Genomic DNA, 19727 nt, shown 5'->3' with positions numbered 1-19727 from the left:
CAATACTCTGCGGGAATGAGGTTTATTTGTTGTATCCTTGAGGGGTATTGAGGTGCAGTATTTCAGGTCTAAGAATGATAATGCTTTTGGGTCATAAGTAATAGCTTTTGTGTTGGGACCTCTTTTGACGTGGTATATTAGGGGTATACTGTTTGAGTCTTGTATGTAGCCCAGACTGTCCAAGTAAGTGAATATCCGAACAAAAACAGTTTCACTGTAAAAAAGTCGCGCCAAGTCCACGTTCATAAGACTATTAGGAAAAAAAAATTTTTTTTTTTCTTTACAAAAAGATACAAAATAAAAAAATTAAAAAATCTAAGTAACCGATATGATTGTTTATGATTTTCGGAAGTTAAAAAAAATTTTATTGTAAATTTAAAAATAAAAAAAAAAATTTTAGAACGTATTTAGTGTGCGTGGTTGCAAAATATTTTACTTTTAATGAAATTCGTAAAATCTATTTACTAGGATTTTAAAAAAATTGAAATACACAATGACGCACACCAAGTACGTTCTAAAAATTTTTTAATTTTAAATTTACAATAAAATTTTTAATTTCCGAAAATCATAAACAATCATATCGGTTACTTAGATTTTTTAATTTTTTTATTTTGTATCTTTTTGTAAAGAAAAAAAAAAATTTTTTTTTCCTAATAGTTTTATGAACGTGGACTTGGCGCGACTTTTTTACAGTGAAACTGTTTTTGTTCGGATTTTAGTATTTTTTGTAATTATAATGAAAATTTACAATTGATAACAACTTAAATCTCGTGTTGACTGCATTTTTTACTGCAAACTATCCCCTTGAAGCTACAGTTTATGTAGATGTAATTCCAGTGCACCCTGGCGGCCATAGATGCAAGCTATGAATCACTTTTTTTTACTGTAGTTGCGTGTCTATAGAAAGGATTACTACACATATTCATTTTATCTAGTCTGTGGCGCTGATATTCCCCATCGAAAAAAAGTCAGGATCGAAATTTCTGGGCTTACTATGGTGAAATTATTAACTGTATAAAAAAAGATCTGGAAAAGAAATTGCTAAAAATTGAATTGTTAAAAAAAAAATATCTCATAATAATTTTTCTTGATAACAAACAATTTTTCCGTAATTTTGAAATTAAAGTTTTCGTCTCTAAAAAAAAAAAAAAAACAATATTGATTATTATATTTTTCATAATCAAAAGGTATTATAGTTTCTCATTTAAGACTATAAAAAAAATTCAACACTTGTAAGCCATAAACTCTTCTGAAAAGTATTGAAATGATGGATCTCTGTTGATTGCCTGTAATCTGATTAATTTTTTATAATTTTACTTTGAAATAAACAAAATTACAATAATTTAATATTTTTTTCAAATTTTTCATCCCGATTAGTTACTGAAAATTTCTCATTTACCTATCTTTTTATACACTTTGAGTATTTTTAATTAAACAAAAAAAAAAAATATAATCAGCACTTTTTCATTGTTGACTAGTAAAAAATTCCTGACTTACCGACATTATACGCTCGTTTCACTCACAGACTACTGTGCATCTACCACCGAGTTACGGTTTTTTGACAATTTATATGTTTTCGAATGACTGTCAAATGACAGACGATCGATCGATTATCTACGATTTTTACTCAGGTAAAAAATCGGAGAAGTCAAGTAAAAATTTGGTTTTTCGAATAGTGAAGTATGATAACTATACAGAATAAAAATCATAAAGTAACAGTGAAAAACTTTCACAATGATACTCGTCGTTCACTGTCAAATGACGGCCGTTCGATAGTCAAGTGACGGTCATTCGACGATCATTTGTCGACACTGTGAATTTATGGTACATTCACCGTCGTTTCACGATCATTTTACCGTGACCACGAATCCGCCCGGGTAGGGACACTCTTTGTGTTGTCAAATGTATACCGGTATAACTCAGAGTGCTAGATTTTTTATTAGTCAATTAAATGTTAATAATTATTTAATGAGAAAATTTTTCGGAAATTTCTTCAAAAATGTTATTAATTAATTTTTAGATACCAAAAGTATTTTTACGTATTATTTTTTTATAAACATCCTTTACACTAGGAGGGTACTTGGATCTCCTTAACGTAAGTTCTTTAATTAAATTTAAAGATATTTGATAGTTTTTTTTATTCATACCCAGATTACAATTTATTTTATTTACATTTATTTAAAAACTTAAAAAATAATAGTTAAATTTTAATTATTAATACTTTATGGTTAATTAATTTATATATTGCTAGTATTAATGAATATAATTATATTAAGATTAATATTGTCTAATATTTCGATCATCGGCCAAACTTATCAACAATAGTTTGGAAAATGATCAAGATATAACTTCAAAAATTAATTGTTATTTTTCTATCAGAGTGTGAGCAAGATTCATTCCAAGGAATTGATAATTTTATGTTTTAATTAATATAAAAAAAGCGATTTTAAAAAATAAGTCGCGGATTAAAGCGACCCATGTAGAGTATTAATCCAGTGGGGTTATGTCTGACGAAGTACAAGAACGGCCTGTCAAGCTTTAACCTCGGCTTTTCATTGTCAACTTGACGAGTGAAGCGCGCTATCCGTTCTGCCTCGCTTTCGTAGTAAGTTTCAGTTTTTTCTTGACCGACCGTTGAATTTTCTTCGGTGATTTCTTCAGACCGCGCGTTTCTTTGCGAGCTAGCTGGGTAGACTTCTTCGTGGTGTTTGCCTGCTAGGAAATTTTCATCCCCACAAGTGCTGAATAAATTCATCTGAAAAAAGAACAAAATTATTTTATTATTGTATTTTTCAGATCTAAAAAATTTTTAGTATTTTTTATGACAATTTCTTTTTTGAAATTAATTATAAAAAATAAAAATTTTAGTGCAAAAAAAAGAAACAATTTATGATTTCAAATCATAAAAACCACTTTTATATGAATTTATTTCTTAAATTGTCTGTAAGATGGCGTTGCGCACCGGATATAATACTACGTCACTGCTGCGCGGGAATTTAAATTGAAAAAGATAACTTTCAAATAAAAAATTACCTAGACAAATCTAAAAATTAATTTTTTATTATAAAAAAACACTATAGCAATCTTTTTCAAGGCTTGAGCAAGTCTGGTCTCAATTTCAATAGTTTTTAGTGTCTTTTTCTACCTATGGGTCTTGCTTCAGATACTTGTAGCAAATTCAATTGACAAGTCTTGAACAAGCCTTGTACAAGAACTTTGGGCTAGAATATAGCTCAAGAATTGTGTAAGAAAATTGAGAAAATCTGAAGATGCTTATCGATAAACTAACTATATCAATTCTTGAGAAAGACTGACACCAGAAGCATGCTGAATATACTTGTGCAAGACTTGCTCAAGATCTGCTCAAGATCAAATGTGTTCGAATGATCGTTCGCATCATTCTACCCCTCCTATATTTATTATAAGATCAGTCGATCTCATTCGGCTTAACCTTTTAGAGTATAGACCTACTGTTTTATCGATCAAGACAAAATTATTTTAAAATGAGCACCACTGAATGAATAGATCTTCAAGTAGTGGAGGGGAAAAAGTGTTATAAAATATATAATGCATCATACATCTTGAGCAAATCTTGAGCAAGTTACGCTTCAACATTTGCTGTTAGTTTTTGGTTGACAAATGCTTTAGAAATGAACAAATTACTGAGAATTACGGATCTTGAGCAAATCTTGAGCAAGTCATGGGTAAGTGTCTGTTGTGAGTTTCTGATTCAAAAAATCCGTCAGAAAGTTTTTCAATGCACCTTGCATTAGACTTGTCTCATATTCTTGCACAAGATGTCTCAAGTTAGTTATATATAAATCTTGAACCAGTTCTTTCTACACAAACTTGAGCAAAACCCATAAGTAGAAAAAGACACTAGCAACTAGGGGTTTTGCTCAAGACACTGGCACCTAAATTTTGCTCAAGCACATGTTACCTGAATAACAGAAAATTTAACTCACCTGAAAAACATCAGCAAGATGTAAATCCTTGCCAACATCATTGATTCCCCTCAAATTAGCATGTTTCTCAAAAATATCCTCCAAGCCCATATTCTTTAACGCAGCAGTCGAATTAATAATACTCTTGTGACTGAACTTAGGTACTTGAAGCTCCAAACCTGGCCTTGGAATAATCACCTTGAGCAGCTTATTCCAAGCGCCATCATGCAGAGCACCATTAACAATCCTACCCTCAAGTTTCTCCAAGTTATCTCCAGTAGCTAACCCACCTTGCGAGCCAGGAATCACAAATATCACAGAAACCATTTTATCAAGCCCTCCTAGAGCAATTGCCGTGGCATCCAGACTAGTTTCATACCCAGCAAGTACCCCAGCCTTCCAAAGCGTGGCAGGAACTGGCACCAGCTTCCTCAGCTTAACAGTAGGTGCCACTGCGAAGTACAGTTCTCCATCACGGCCTTCAGACGTCGCGTTACCAGAACTGCAATCCGTCTGGAAGACATTAGCAGAAACAGCAGCCAAAGGCGACCTTAGCGGAACCAAATTGTTGTCCTTAACAAACTCCCTGATCCGTCCACCAGTTTGCTTCCTGATCAGTAAATTAGTCCTGCGCTTGACCGCGTTGCTGACAAAGGAGAAGTTTACCTCCGCAACGATCCCGTCGTAGAACTTCTGGGCCTGTTCCTTGTAGAAGGTCATCAGCTTGTTGACCTTGAGCTTGTCAGCGAACAGCTCTCTTACAAAGACAGCATTGGCAATTCCTTGATTCCGCCTGGAGGTAACTGAATCAGTGACATTCTGGAAGATCAGGTGAGGATTGAAGGTCGTTATGTCATCCAGCTTCAGAACATCATTCATTTGATTGGAAGTGGGGCCTCTAGCACCCAGGAAGATCATCGCAAGCAAGCTGGTCATTCCGAAGGGTGAAACTGCAAGAGATCTTGACTTGCTGAGCCCCTGGTTCACTGCTGACCACAAATTGAAGGCTAGATCATTGCACAAGTTCGAAAAATACAAAACATCTGGCTCTAAATTCAAGACACTAGAGTCCAAACCAGGCGTAGTTTTAGAATGATCTAACGGAATGTGTTGAGAAGGTGGATCTGGTGACCTTGGAGGTTCTGGCTTTCCAGGAATGCTCGGCTGCATAACACTGGGTCTTTTTCCAGTGGGTGCTTCAGTTCTAACAGGTTCTTTAGGCTTAGGACTCGTTTGGGGAATCAGCGTCCACCTTTCAGGTTCTTTTTCTGTTGCACTAGTTACAGTTTTCTCCAAGCTTGTTTCTTTCTTCTGATCCTTCCGAACTTGAGGCTCTGATGTTTTAGATTCTGGATCAGCTTCTGTAACCAATTCTACTTTAGGTACAGTTTCTGTTGAAGCTTGGGATGAATTCTCCAGCTTTAAGACACTGATCATCGGAAGCTGGTCGAATTGGATCATCTCCATGGACATCTCGGTCCCCTGAGGCTCTGTGAACCCAGCGATCAATCCACTAGCGAGTCCATTAGCAGACATTTCTGTGGTTGGAAGCGCCAGGGGTTCTACTTCTGGAGTCGTTGGTTGCACTGCCGAAGATTCTAGAATTTCATGGACCTTGTTCAAAGGATCAGTTAGTTTTATTCGCACCATTGTTGATTCCGTCACAGAAACATTTGGAGGAATCGTTAGGTCTTGTTTTATTTCCGTGATGTTTATTCTTAAAATAGGCTTTTCTGTAATGTCTAGATAAGTTTCTGTTGATGATACTGGTTTTGATTCTGAAGCAATTGATGTTATTTTTTCTGGTTCTGGTTTTAAAGTCGTTTTTTCTGATAATTTAATTTCTGGAGTTGTGGTCGTAAGTTCTAGTGATAAAGTTGTTGATTTTGGTTCTAAAGCTTCAATTTTTGAATCTAATATTTCAATTTTTGATGTTGAAGATTCAATTTTTGGTTCTAAAGCTTCAATTTTTGATGTTGAAGATTCAGTTTTTGGTTCTAAAGCTTCAATTTTTGAATCTAATACTTCAATTTTTGATGTTGAAGATTCTATTTTTGTCAAAGGTTCAATTTTCAGAGTTGAAGGTTCAATTTTTGATGTTGTAACTTCAATTTTAGACGTAGAAGTTTCAACTTTAGAAACTGGTTCAGTTTTTGATTCAAAATCATCAATTTCAGCCGCTCTTGTGGTAGTTACACTCTTAATAACCGGAGTAGTGCTTTCCAAGGCTTCAGCATCAATCAAACCATCTCCAGAGCCAGCTTCAGGTACCTTGGACTTTTCGTCCATCATCATCAAAGGAAGAACATCTGAAACCTGGTTGATCATGTTAGTAATCGAATCAGTAAGTTCTGTTGGTAGCGCTTCTGTTTGACTTTTCTGGGGAGTTTCTTCACTGGCTGGCGTTGCAGCTGTTGAAGACACTTCATTGCCCAGGTGAGGTTTTCCTGTAGTAGTAGTAGTAGTAGTAGTAGTAGTAGTAGTAGTAGTAGAACTACTAAAAGTCTTACTTGTAGTCATTTTTAAGGTAGTTAAAAAAACTGGAGCTTCAGTGGAAGCTTCAGTGGGCTTAACTTGTTCTTTAGGAACTTCTGGGGGAATTTTCTGGTGGATCTTGACCTCATCTTGCCCAGAAACCTTTACAGAAGTGGAATGAGTCTCGGAGACGACGCTCCAGGTATCATTCTTAGTTTCTTCAGGAGGTTGCTTGGCTTCAACGGGAATTATTACTTCAGAAGGTAAATTTTGATTATCTTTGTTGAATTTGTCGGCAGGAATAGTGTTGAGGATTTGGAAAACTGGTTTCTCTTCTGGAGTCTCATACTGGTCAATTGGTTCCTCGATGGTGATCACCGGGACCTGGATCATCGGTTTTTCAGACTCTTCAGTGATTTCAGAGTCTTCGAAGAATTGAATTGGCTCGGAGTCGGAATCTCCGGAGAGTATTGAAGGTAAAATGCTGCTCCATTCTGAATTTGCGTGCCCGGGAATTGTTGGCATGGCTGTCATTTCCTGGGGAGGCTTGTTCAGTTCTCCTTCTAGGACTTTTTGGACATTTTGGACGACATCGGAAATCTAAAAGCGGAATTTTGGGTTTTATAAGTTAGGTTTTCTTTTTTTTTTTTGTTTAAAGCTATTTTTACCTTTGTTCCAGTTGACGCGGTTATCTTCTGCGGCTCGGATATTGCTACTGGTAATTGACCGCCTCCGGCGGCTATCAGACTCTGGATCTCCTTCTGAGTCATCCGCTTCAGCATCACCTGCCCGTTGCTGTCGAATGTGTAGAAGGATATTTTATCAGGCCGTAGAAGGTCTACTGGTGATGTCAGCAGCCTTGAAACAGGTGAGATTGCTTTTCCGTCTTTTTTTTCTTCACCTGGCGTCATTGATATTTCGGTTCTGAAAGTAGTTTTTTTATTTATTTTAAATGGGTCAAAAAAATATTAAAGAAATGGTAATATGATGATTGATAGTGAAAAATTATGAATTTTGAGTTAAGGAATGAAAGTATGAAAATGTTGTTAAGAAACCTATTTTGTATAAAATTAAATTCTCGACAAAAAAGGTATCTTATGACTTCTTTGTATCTTTACAAATTAATTTTGATTTTTGTAAGTGATACTAAAAATAGTAATTCCAAATTTTTACTTGAGTTTAAAAAATTTGGAATTATTGTTTTTAGTGTTACTTACAAAAATTAAAATTGGGAGTTAAGGATTAAAAATATAAAAAAATCATAAGAGACCTTTTTTGTATAAAATTAAATTCTCTGCAAAAAAGGTATCTTATGATGTTTTTATATTTTTCATATTTTGGTGAAAATTTTAGATTTTTTTGATTTAAGTAAAAAAGTTCGTAAAATTTTGGAATTACTATTTTTGGTGTTACTTTCTTACAAAAATTAAAATTGAGTGATAAGGATTGAAAATATGAAAAAATCATAAAATACCTTTTTTGTATAAAATTAAATTCTCTTCAAAAAAAATTTCTTATGATTTTTTTTGGATCTTTAATATTTTGGGCAAAATTAAAAATTTTTTTTTAAATTAAATAAAAAAGTTAGTCAAAATTTAGAATTACTATTTTTGGTGACACTTTCTTACAAAAATCAAAAATTGAAGGTAAGGATTGAAAATATGAAAATGTTGCAGGAAATATTTTTTTTATAAAATTAAATTCTCTATAAAAAAGGTTTCTTATGATTTTTTTGGATCTTTAATATTTTGGTAAAAATTTGAATTTTTTTAAATTTAAGTAAAAATTAAAGTCTCTACAAAAATTATGATTTTTTTTGTATCTTTTATATTTTGGCCAAAATTTTGAATTTTTAAAAATCAACCAAAAATCTTGTAAAAATTTAGATTCACAAAAAAAAAACTTAAAATTGGAAGTTAAGGATTAAAAATACAAAAAAATTATAAGAGACCTTTTTTTAAAGGAAATTCAATTTTTTACAAAAAAAAAAAAAAAAAGAAAGGTATTTCTTTATCTTACAATTTATCTTACAATTTTTCCCTACCTCCAATATTTTATCCAAAAATTAAAAATCAAGTTACAAAAAAATTAACGAGTACAAAAACTTAGTTATAAAATTTAAAAATAAAAATTTTGAATTAAATATTAAAAATATAAAAAAATAATTAGAAACCTTTTTTTGTAAAAAATAAAATAATCTACAAAAAAAGGTATTATCTTATAATTAATATAATTATTTTAATATTAATATATTATTTTTTCTATATAGTATTATATTAAGGTATTATTTTTTCGTTAGACTCTTAATTAAGCTAAAAAATAAGCTTTTAACTTTTACAAAAATCAGGTGACCGTGAAAAAGAATTACCAAAAAAAATAACCACTCCCGTAAATACCAAAAATATTACCTGTTACTGATCAGTGAGTCATCCTCCTCAGGAACCGGAAGGGCGTGCGTCCATTGACAGAGGATCGCCGAAGCGAGAATCACCCAGACTTTTTTGTCCATGTCTGAACTGAAACCTTTAGAAGAGCAACCAGAAATGAAGAATGAATGAAAAACTCGGAGGTAGTATTACAATATTATCCATATAATAGCAGTACAGGTGTTTAATAATTCACCCACGGCATGTTCTAAATTCAGTTGTGATTGTCAGGACACTGGCTGAATTTAAATGGCTGGGAAGACTAACCACGTACGACCGAGTAATCTCTTTAAGTCTTAGGTCTCACGTTATTTTTTTTTTGTTTTTATTTTTATGATCTATATAAAGAGAATAGAAAAAATTTTGCTTCCAGGATAGTCATATGATAAAATCGGTTTTTTAGTGTCATTGCAAAGGTCTTGATTTGAATTTGTGCCTTTTCAAGGTTTCATACCATTCTCACCGATAGTCAATTTATTATGATAAGTATTTAGGTTGCATTCAAAAATACTCTATCTCTAGATACATAATTAAGAAATTATCTTGTATCTTGTGAAATATTGACATTTTTAAAGATATAAGCTCATCCCGATGTTACACTCATCGAGAGCTTTCATTTGAGTACCCACATCAATTTTTCATATATTTTATATATTTATATATATGTATATATGTACATATGAAAAATATGTCAAAAATGCATGTGGATAATCAAATGAAAGCTCTTGATGAATGTAACATGGAGATGAGCTTATATCTTTAAAAACGTCAATATTTAAGGAAATACAGTGCAATTTAACAAATATCTTGTGAACTATTGACATTTTTAAAGATATAAGCTCATCCTGATGTTACACTCATTAAGAGCTTTCATTTGAATACCCACATGCATTTTCGATAAATTTTTCATATATAAATATATCTAAAATATATATATATATATATATATAAAATATCAGAAAAATTGATGTGGGTACTCAAATGAAAGCTCTTGATAAGTGTAACATCGGGATGAGCTTATATCTTAAAAATTGTCAATAATTAAGAACTTACATTGCTATCTTGTCAACTAATGACATTTTTAAAGATATAAGCTCACCCCGATGTTACACTCATCGAGACCTTTCATTTGAGTACCTACATCAATTTTTCATATATTTTATATATTTATATATATTATATATATGTATATATGAAATATATATTAAAAATGCATGTGGGTACTCAAATGAAAGCTTTTGATGAGTATAACATCGGGATGCGCTTATATTTTTAAAAATATCAATAATTAAGAAATTATCTTGTATCTTGTGAAATATTGACATTTTTAAAGATATAAGCTCACTCCGATGCTACATTCATCGAGACCTTTCATTTGAGTAACCACATCAATTTTTCATATATTTATATATTTATATATATGTATATATGAAATATATATCAAAAATGCTTGTAGGTACTCAAATGAAAGCTCTTAATGAGCATAACATCGGGATGAGCTTATATCTTTAAAATTGTTATAATTAAGAACTGATATTGCTATCTTGTCAACTAGTGACATTTTTAAAGATATAAGCTCACCCTTTATATTATGTATATGTATATATGAAAAATGCATGTGGCCACTCAAATGAAAGCTCTTGATGAGTGCAACATCGGGATGAGCTTATATCTTTAAAAATGTAAATATTTAAGAAACTACAGTGCAATTTAACAAAATTCATTATTTAATAAAGCAAAATTTTTTTTATTTATAGTTCACAAGTCACGGCAGTCACAAAGTGACTGCAAGGTTCCTAGAATTCTAATAAAAAAAATTTTTTTTCAGGTCACCGATGTTAATTTATAATGCATGCATCGCACATATAAAATGTGATGTGTGATAAAGAAATGGACAAGTCTACTGACCCAGAGACTCCAAAGTCAACGAACCCGTTTTTCGTTTGAGGAACCAGTTAACCAACTACAACCGGTTTTTTAGGCAGTTCTTCTAACATATATATTTATAAATCCTGCTAAAAAGGTATGTCCGTAGGCATTATTCATTTAATTACTCCTGATATATCTCTAGGGCCTGTAATTCTTACGTCACCGTCTGGAGCATTCCGTCTTCGGGTCTTTTTTTTATAACATCTCCTTTTTTTAGATTTTATTTAAATCTGAGGATTTTTTTCGCGGCGGTCTTTTATACAGTTATTTATTTATACCTTCCTTGACAAATTTGCTACCGTTAGGTCGTTAATTTTATTTTTTTTTTTACGGAAGAAATTACTCGGACTAATACAGAATTTTTTTATACTACTCAAATTATTTTTTATTTATTTTTTTTTAGAAAATTTAATTCTCTAAAAAAAAAGGTGTCTTATGATTTTTTTTGTATTTTTCATATTTTAACCAGAATTTTTTTGTAAAAATAAGTTAAAATTTGAAGATTTTTAGTTTTGCTGCAATTTTTATGAAAAATTTAAATTGGAAGGTAAAGATTGAAAATATGAAAAAATCATAACAGACTTTTTTTATACACAGAAAAAAAGGTTCACTTGAGCCAAGAAAATATTTTTCTTCCTAATTATTTTCTTGAGCGAAAAAAAAATTTTTTTTTGACACAAGAAATTTCATTTATTCCAACAAAATTAATTCTCTTGCTTTAAGAAATACGTATCTTGATCCAAGAAAATTTATTTAAACAAGAAAATGTTGTTTTGAGAAAATTAAGCCTCGAGCTCCAAAAAATTTAGTTTTTGATAGAAGTAAATTTTCTTGTCTTGAGAAAATTTCTCTCTTGCTCCAAAAAATTAAATATAAAGATAGAAGTAAATTTTCATTAATATTTTTATTGATTAGGGTAAGTGTGGGTATTACTGCAGGTGTAGGTATTACTGCAGATTTTCTTGTTTTAATTATCAATAAATGGGTTATGACTTTTTTGATTAAAAAAAAATTATTTCTGTTAATTTAAACCTTTCGGAAAATAACTGCATAGTTGTTTTATAAGTATGACAATTATTCAATTTGTTATTAATTAATAAAAATTAAGTAGTTACAGAAGTGAATAATTTAAATAATCTTTTTTAAGAGTTTCAGTGTAAAAAGAGGTGGTCGTAAAAAGTCTTTTTCTTTATATAAATGACCTAATTAATATATTTTTTACATTTAGAAGTTAGATAACCCTTCTTTAGAATCAAATAATAAATAAAAATTACATTTTGATCAGTAAAATTTATTTAATTAAGCATGCAGTAATTGGTACCGAAAAACTGCATGTGCGTGTATTACTGCAATTTTCTCAGTCGACTGCAGTAATAGAAGCGCCTCTATTTGTATATGTCTGTACCTATTACTGCGGACGTAAACACGGCTATGCTAAAACCTCTAAATAAGTGCGTGAATCAAGTTCTCTCGAAGTGAAAAATAAACTATGGATAAAATTAATAAAAAATCAAAAGTTAATAAACAAAAAAATAAGAAGTTGAGGCAAGTCCAGGAAAGCAATAATCAGTAGATTGTAAGATTACATCAATTAAAATTTAAGAATTCTGGTCAATTAATAATACGTTAAGGCTGTGTTACTTATTATTTAGATTATGAAGAATTCTTGTTATTACATTAAACTAATAAATTTTCTTTTTGATAAGTTTTTGTTCATTTTTAAGTAAATCCTAAAATAAAGCCGTTCTGTAGTAATAGGTACGCAGTAACTGGATCAGTTGCAGTAATGGACACGCAGTAATAGGAGCAAGCAACTTTAAGACCTGCAGTAATAGATGCATTTAGACTTCTTTTTGAATGCTTATTATTTAACGAAAATATTTGTTTCTCTCATTGTTGATTTTATTTTGGGTTATTAATAAGTCAAACTTTTGTTTAAAAAAAAAAAGTTATTATTACCTTGAGAAAATTTTATAAAAATGCTTTCGAAGTGAGACTTACGAAAAAAACTGCAGTAATACCCACACTTACCCTAACATGTCAAATGGCAAGATCAAATAATATTTCATCATTTTTTTTCATTCAATATGTATAATTGCACGGTAAAATAATATAAAATGGGTATCAAATATTCTCGAGAAAAATTTTCTCAAGGTGAGAAAATTTTTTTCTCAGTTGAAGTAGGTGGCGCTGTTTCCCTAAAGTATCTAAAAATAATATAAGGGTGATTCTCTGCAAGGATGTTTTTTGCTGTCCCAGGCATTTTTTTTTATTAGAAAAATTGTTATTTTGTTACTAAAAAAAATTTATTACGAAAGTAAAAAAACATTTCTATTTGGAGCATTGAAAACTAAAATGAAATAAATTTTGGTTTTTTTGCTATAAATTGGTAAACCACCGAAATAACAGTCCCCTGGGCTATCCCATTCCCAAAATTAAAACTTTAAGATTAAATTTTAAGTTATTCGTTCATAATATATAATTTGGTCCATAATGTTTATAAGCTTAATTAGTTAACTAACAATCTTCTTCAATAAAAAGTACCGAAAATTAATTTGTTTCATTGAATTCATTAAACCAAAGTTTGTCCCAGGCATTTTAAGAACAGTCCCCTGCCAGAAGTTCAAAGCCAAAAAAAAAATCCAGCGTGTTATTTTACCTTTTGTAAGGTTTATAAGGACCTAACTAGCCTTGAGTTAATAACCATAGGGCTGTTAGCGCTTTATCGGCATTTTATTTAGTGTCAAAGCACCGTTTGTGCTGGAAATATGTGTCTTGGCCACTTCAAAACTCAGTCCCCTGGCAACTATTTTTATTTATAATTTATTTATAAAATTGGATCCATAAGTCTTAATATTAATCTAATTAATGTAAACATTCATTGAGAACTTGAAAATTTGAATGCATTGAAATAGTTTGCTTGATCTTCTCAATTTGATAAAAATACAGTCTCCTGTGATGTTATATGGCAAAAGATACACAAATATCGAAAAAGCAAAAATTAAATCGGCTGTTTATTTATTATGATTAAGCTGATACTTTTGTAGCCCTTGTTAATTTTTTTTAACATAAAAGTTTATTGTATCAAGTATTTATGATAATTTGAATTAAGAAAAAATGACTTCCACACGGAAAAAAGTAAACTGTAATATTCACTCGGATTCCGGTTAATTTTTATAGTTTCAAACAGTAAAGCGGACATTGGGGTGGCAAAAATATAAATATTACAAAACTTAATCTAGAAAGTATAAAAGCCACAATTTATAATTTAATATAAAAAATAAGTGATTAGTAGCTGTTACTATATTAAATAACGACTCTTTCATCTTAAAAAATTACAGTTTCAAACAGTAAAAATTGCCATTTCAATATATAGTCCATATTATGAGGAGAAGGAGAACTTAGATGAAAGAGAAGGGGGTCTTACTCTGGGAGAATTTAACATTTGAAACAGTAAAAATTATACTTTTAAAATATACATTTTACCATTCCAAGCAAGTCAATAATTACAGTTTGATTTTTAGCGTTGCGTTTAAAATTTACCATTTTACTTTGTAAATATTGACGTTGCTTGTATTAGAAATTTACTAACTTTATTTTATACTTTTTACATATCATAAGATCATTTTTTAGGTATGTAATGATAAATATCAAAGTCTGAATTCTTAATTATTATACTTTAACATTTTAGACATTCACATAGCGAATATTACGGTTTGAAAGAGTATTTTCTTCCATGTTAAGAGTAAATTGTAACGTTTAAATGGTAAATATCATAAAGTGAATAGTAAAATCACAATTTTACTGTTTGAAATGGTAATTTTTAGCAGTTGATCATTACTTATTATAAATCGACTGTTATTTATTACAGTTTACTTGTTTCCGTGCACCAAGAATAGAATTTAAAGAAAAATTTTAACTTCGGCCAACACAACTTCGGTCTTCCTTCAGGCACCCGACAAATTTTTTTGACCCAAGAATTTTGTTCTCCAGTCAAGAAATTTTTCTTTATCTGTATTTTTGATATTTTACCCAATATTCCACTTTAAAGGAAGACACTCTAAACTTTCGAAGAAACGAGACAAATTACATAAAAATAACCGTGAGTATATTTAATAATAGTGAACAATAATGTAATTTTAAAAATTGAGCTGTAAGATAATTTGGCTCGAATTTGGATAATGAGACTGCCCGCGGAAGAAGTTATATATATTATTGACTGAAGCGAGTATGAGCCTTAACTCTGGACCGTTTTCAATACCGTTAAGCGAATTCATTCACTTGTTTAAACTTATAAGAGTGTAACATGTGGTAAAAATCTCCAGGATATTAAGCTAGTTGAAGCTAAATAAAATAAAAATAAAGTGAGTACAGGTATATTATATTTACATACATCTCCAAGATTATATTATATTATTATGCTATCCAAGATGAGATGAGAGGAAATGAATGATGAGGAAAATTGTAAAAAAAATAGTTAATTTTTCTACTTGCTCATACATGGTCATGTCCGTTTAGTTTTATGTTTTTATACTTGATTGCGTTTTACAGTTCGTTGACATTGGCATTAACATTGACATATAATGCAATGTAATGTAATAAACTGTGTTAGATTTTTTATTTTACATTTTATTTTTATGTTATGTCATAGAAGTAATAGTAATGTAATAGAGAAGGTAACTTTTGGTTCATGGTTATTTGTTTCGGTGGAATGACTTTTTATTTTTTTTTTTTTTTTTTTTAAATAAGTTTGTATTATTTTTAGAATTTTGATTTAAGTAATTTAAAATGATGAAATTTAAATTTTTATTTTTTATAATAATAATAATAATAATAATAATAATATAAAGTATTATAAAAACCAGTCTTTAGAAAAAATAAATATTAAAAATAATAATAATAAAATTTGAAAATTAATAAAACAATTCAAAGTTTATTTGTAAGCAATTAAGTGTAACTATATATTCATTTATTTTTGTTATTATTATTATTGTAATTATTATCTTATTCTCCAGAAAAACATATCAAAATTTTATAAAAATCGGTCCAGTAGTTCCAAAAATAATGTCAAATAAAAAATTGTGTTGATTTTGAGAGTCAATGCAGTTTAAAAACTTCATTTAGAATATAAAAAAACTTTCGATCTTAATTAATCCCAATAGTACATTGATAATAAATATTGCCGTCAGTGAATTAAATATTTAGGAGGACTAATCATGCATTTATTTTTAGCGTCAATGCAGTGATAAAAGTTTAAGTTCTAGTGAGAAAATATTTTTAATTAAAAATGTTAGCGCAATATTTAAAACTAATATGAAAGTAAAAATAATTAAGATACCGTCTTTGAATGATGAAATGATTTTTAGCGTCAATGTAATCTATAAAATAATGAATTGCAATTGAAAATTGCATTGATTTTTAGCGTCAATGGAGCTTACAAAATAATATTTTGTTTACAAAAAAGATCTTTGAATTACATTCTAAAGTTACGTTAATAGAATAATTCCTCATTATATTAATTAAAAATAACATTGATTTTGAGTGTTAATGCAGCAAAACATAATTTTTGTGCAAAGGTTATTTTCTTTTGAAATTTCAATGTAATGTTAATAATCATTACATTGCTTTTGAGCGACAATAAAGCGATAAAAATTGAAATTTTATGAAAAAAAATTCTGTTGAATTTAAACTCAGTTTTACTAATAATTACATTTAATTAAAAATTACATTGATTTTGAGCGACAATGCAGTGATAAAAAAATAAAATCTTATAAAAAAAATTCAGTTGAATTTTTACTAGACTGTACTAATCAGCGCATTGATTAAAAATTAAATTGAGTTTGAGTGTCAATGCAGCAAAAAATTATTTTTATTGTAAAAAATGTAATTTTCTTTTGAAATTTTAATGTGAAGATACTAATTATCACATTGACTAAAAATTACATTGATTATGAGTATTAAAGCAGTAAAAAAAAACTTAAAATTTTATGAAAACTAATTTCAGTTGAATTTTTGACTCGATTTTCCTTATCATTGTATTAACTAAAAACTACAATCAATTTTTATTGGAATTTTAACGTTATATTGCTAATTATTACATTGACTAAATTTTCACTGATTATGAGCATCAATGCAGCGAAAAAAACTTGAAATTTTATGAAAAATTTTTCAATTGAATTTTTAACTCAATTTTACTAATCAGTATATTGATTAAAAATTACATTGATTTTTAATATCAATACAGTAAAAAATTATTTATTGTACCTAGGTAATTTATTATTAAAAATTTTATGTGATTTTATTAATTGTTACTTTGATTAAAAATTACATTGATTTTTAGTGTCAATATAGCAAAAAAGTTTGGAAAATCCAAAAGTGCACGCCTCATAACGCTCATTCATTTTTTAAGAAAAAATAAATTGTGTAACTGATAAAAAAAAAGAAAATTATAATTAATTAATTTCTTACAGAGTATTTTTTTTTTTTTTAATATCAGCGCCCTTTTTTCTTGTTATATGCGCACGCAATCTAAAAAAATCTAGCTTTATCAAGTGGCGCCATAGTTTTCACGTGACAAATAAGAAAAATTCGTTTGTCTTTGTACGGTTATATCGTAATAAATTTTAATAAAAATTCAATTTAAAAAAAAAAATACGTAAACTAGGCTACTGATATGAAATACGGACCCAGTTCATCGCATTCGTAAACTAATAAAAAAAGTCCGGTCTTGAAATATCAATTTGTTCGGGAGTAATCATTGGTACATCCAAAATGGGGTGACATCCGGACGTCCACGTAAAATTTTTTTCAAAACGTTTTTTTTTTCAAAATAGCTACATGAAATGATTTTAGAAAATAAAAGATGGTTTAATTTAAGTGTTTTCTCCGTGTACATCTACTTATATTATTGTATAAGTGTAATATGGTTGTGATAGAGACATTTAAAGATCACAAAATTGCTTGACCTTGACGAGTCGAGTATAAAGCACAACCTCACGCGCTTCGCGCTATGAGGCGTGCAAAAATATTTTTTACAGTGGTAATTTATTATTTTATTAAAAATTTAATGTGATATTATTAATTGTAACATTGACTAAAAATTACATTGATTTTGAGTGTCAATGTAGTAAAAATTGCAATTAAAAAACTTACGTATATTTAAAATTTGCAGTGAAAAAATCACGGAACCATCGCCTGATATTTATTTATAAATAAATATGTGTATATTTATATATTTATATATTAATATATAAATTACAGAGGTTTAAGTAGTAGTCTAGTAAGATGAACGATCTTGCAGTTGACCTTGCCACCAGACCAAGGGTAGTGACCCCGTTGTTAGACTCGATCCTTCGCCTTTTTCCTCTTTCTTCTTTACTTCACTTTAGATTTTTATATTAATTTTTTTTATACTCACATATACTTAATTTTACACTATTAATAGGACTTATTAATTAATTAATTAATTCAATATAAATAATTATAATGATAATAAATTATAAGTACTTAATTAGACACCACAAAAAAATTTTTTAATTTTCTAAAAAATATTTTTTTTTAGATTTGAAATTAATTTTTTTTTTTTATTTTTTTAATGGACAATGAGAGCAGCAGCCGTCACGAACCCCGGATAAGTGTGGACTGGTCGTGGGTACCCTTGGCTTTAACTTTAACACGGGGAATAAAATCCGGGGGAACGGACGAGAACGATGAGAGGGAGAGAAACCGGTGTAAGAAAGTACTTGATAAAGACTCGGTAAGATATTTTAATAAAAAATTTAACTTTTTTTTTTTTTAATAAGAATATTTAAAAAAAAAAAAATTTTTTTTAATTTTATAAATTACAAAATTTTTTTCTATTTCTTTTAATTTTTAAAATGAATTATTTTATTCTTTTTATTATTTAAGTAATAAATTTATAATAAAAAAAAATTTTTTTATTCATTAAATTTTAATAAAAATTTAATTTAACAATGAAAATTTTTTTTTTATTTCTTCTTTTAATTTTTTGTTTTTAAAATTATTTTATTTTTCAATTATTAAAGTAAAAAATTATTTAATTTAAAATTAAAGAAAATTTTTTTTCAATAATTTTGGAAAAAAAAAAAAATTTTTTTTATACTTTACAAAATTTTTTTTATTTCTTCTTTTATTTTATTTATTAAATTTTATTGAAAATTTAATTTATCAATAAATAAAAAAATTTCTTTACGGATTTAAATGTATAAATATATAAATATATGAGTATATATTATATTTATATAAATATTTAAATAAAAAATCAGTGTTCCAAGAAATTCTCAGGGCAATAAGAGAAGAAAATTCCTGTTACTGTCACGCTCGGTTGAACTGGCATGAAATTCCATATTATGTACCTTCTTCATTCATAATATAAAAAATTTGTGTATATATATATGTGTGAAAAAGGTAAATTGAATGAATAAATAATGAGGTATAACAGTAGTCATAAGTAATAACGCATGTGTTTTAGTTATTTTTAACAATCAAATAATTTCAATAATTTCTTTAGTTAACAGTAAAATATATTTATAAATATGCTAGAAATAATAGATATTAAGTCATTTTTTAAATTTAAATTTCAATAAGGTAATACTTTACTTATGTGTCAATTATTTACAGGTTTTGAGAGTGAATAATTATTTGGGTGTTATTATGTAAAGAATATGAAGTTAGACGAAATTGAAGGTGGAAGAAATTTTGAAATTTTAAGGTAAAAAAATTTACTATTTTTTTTTTTTTTTTAAAAAAAAGAAGTGTATTAATTATAAACAACAATGCAGCACATAAATATTATTTATAGGATAAATACACTTTCAATTAATATTTTAATAAGAAAATTATGATAAATATTACTTTTAATTATTGAAATATTTATTCAAAATGATTCTGTATTAATTTTGAGCGTCAATGTAGTAAAAAAAGTCATTTTAGA

At 28.6% G+C, this 19727-nt stretch overlaps 1 protein-coding gene and 1 long non-coding RNA gene across 3 annotated transcripts; one reads left to right on the top strand and one right to left on the bottom strand.

Annotated features, from left to right (window-relative positions):
* Positions 1–2239: 2239 nt before the first annotated feature.
* LOC123263128 (mucin-17-like) lies at positions 2240–8936 on the bottom strand. Its single transcript, XM_044725660.1, has 4 exons — positions 8828–8936; positions 7088–7343; positions 3966–7019; positions 2240–2755 (listed from the first exon to the last, which is right to left on the bottom strand). Exons 1-4 carry the CDS (start codon positions 8926–8928, stop codon positions 2447–2449), a joined length of 3720 nt encoding a protein of 1239 aa, XP_044581595.1. The 5' UTR covers positions 8929–8936; the 3' UTR covers positions 2240–2446.
* LOC123263129 lies at positions 7179–19499 on the top strand. Of its 2 annotated transcripts, none has more exons than XR_006509103.1 (6): positions 7179–7287; positions 8767–8988; positions 10674–10868; positions 18386–18530; positions 19060–19201; positions 19415–19499. It is a non-coding gene; the product is annotated as an uncharacterized LOC123263129 (long non-coding RNA). The 2 variants fall into 2 exon arrangements; XR_006509102.1 differs by having other exon boundaries at positions 7201–7287; positions 8859–8988.
* The last annotated feature ends 228 nt before the right edge of the window (positions 19500–19727 follow it).

Source organism: Cotesia glomerata, linkage group LG4 (assembly GCF_020080835.1).
Source record: "Cotesia glomerata isolate CgM1 linkage group LG4, MPM_Cglom_v2.3, whole genome shotgun sequence".
Lineage (NCBI taxonomy): Eukaryota > Metazoa > Arthropoda > Insecta > Hymenoptera > Braconidae > Cotesia > Cotesia glomerata.
This window is presented reverse-complemented; position numbering and strand designations above follow the sequence as displayed.

Bases quoted from the DNA above. Each gene is read 5' to 3' on its own strand.
- LOC123263128 (XM_044725660.1), bottom strand. From the start codon at position 8,928: ATGGACAAAAAAGTCTGGGTGATTCTCGCTTCGGCGATCCTCTGTCAA. The intron at 7,020-7,087 runs GTAAAAATAGCT...TTCCGCTTTTAG, and splicing joins CCGCGTCAACTGGAACAAAG to ATTTCCGATGTCGTCCAAAA. The intron at 2,756-3,965 runs GTGAGTTAAATT...TTCTTTTTTCAG, and splicing joins ATCTTGCTGATGTTTTTCAG to ATGAATTTATTCAGCACTTG.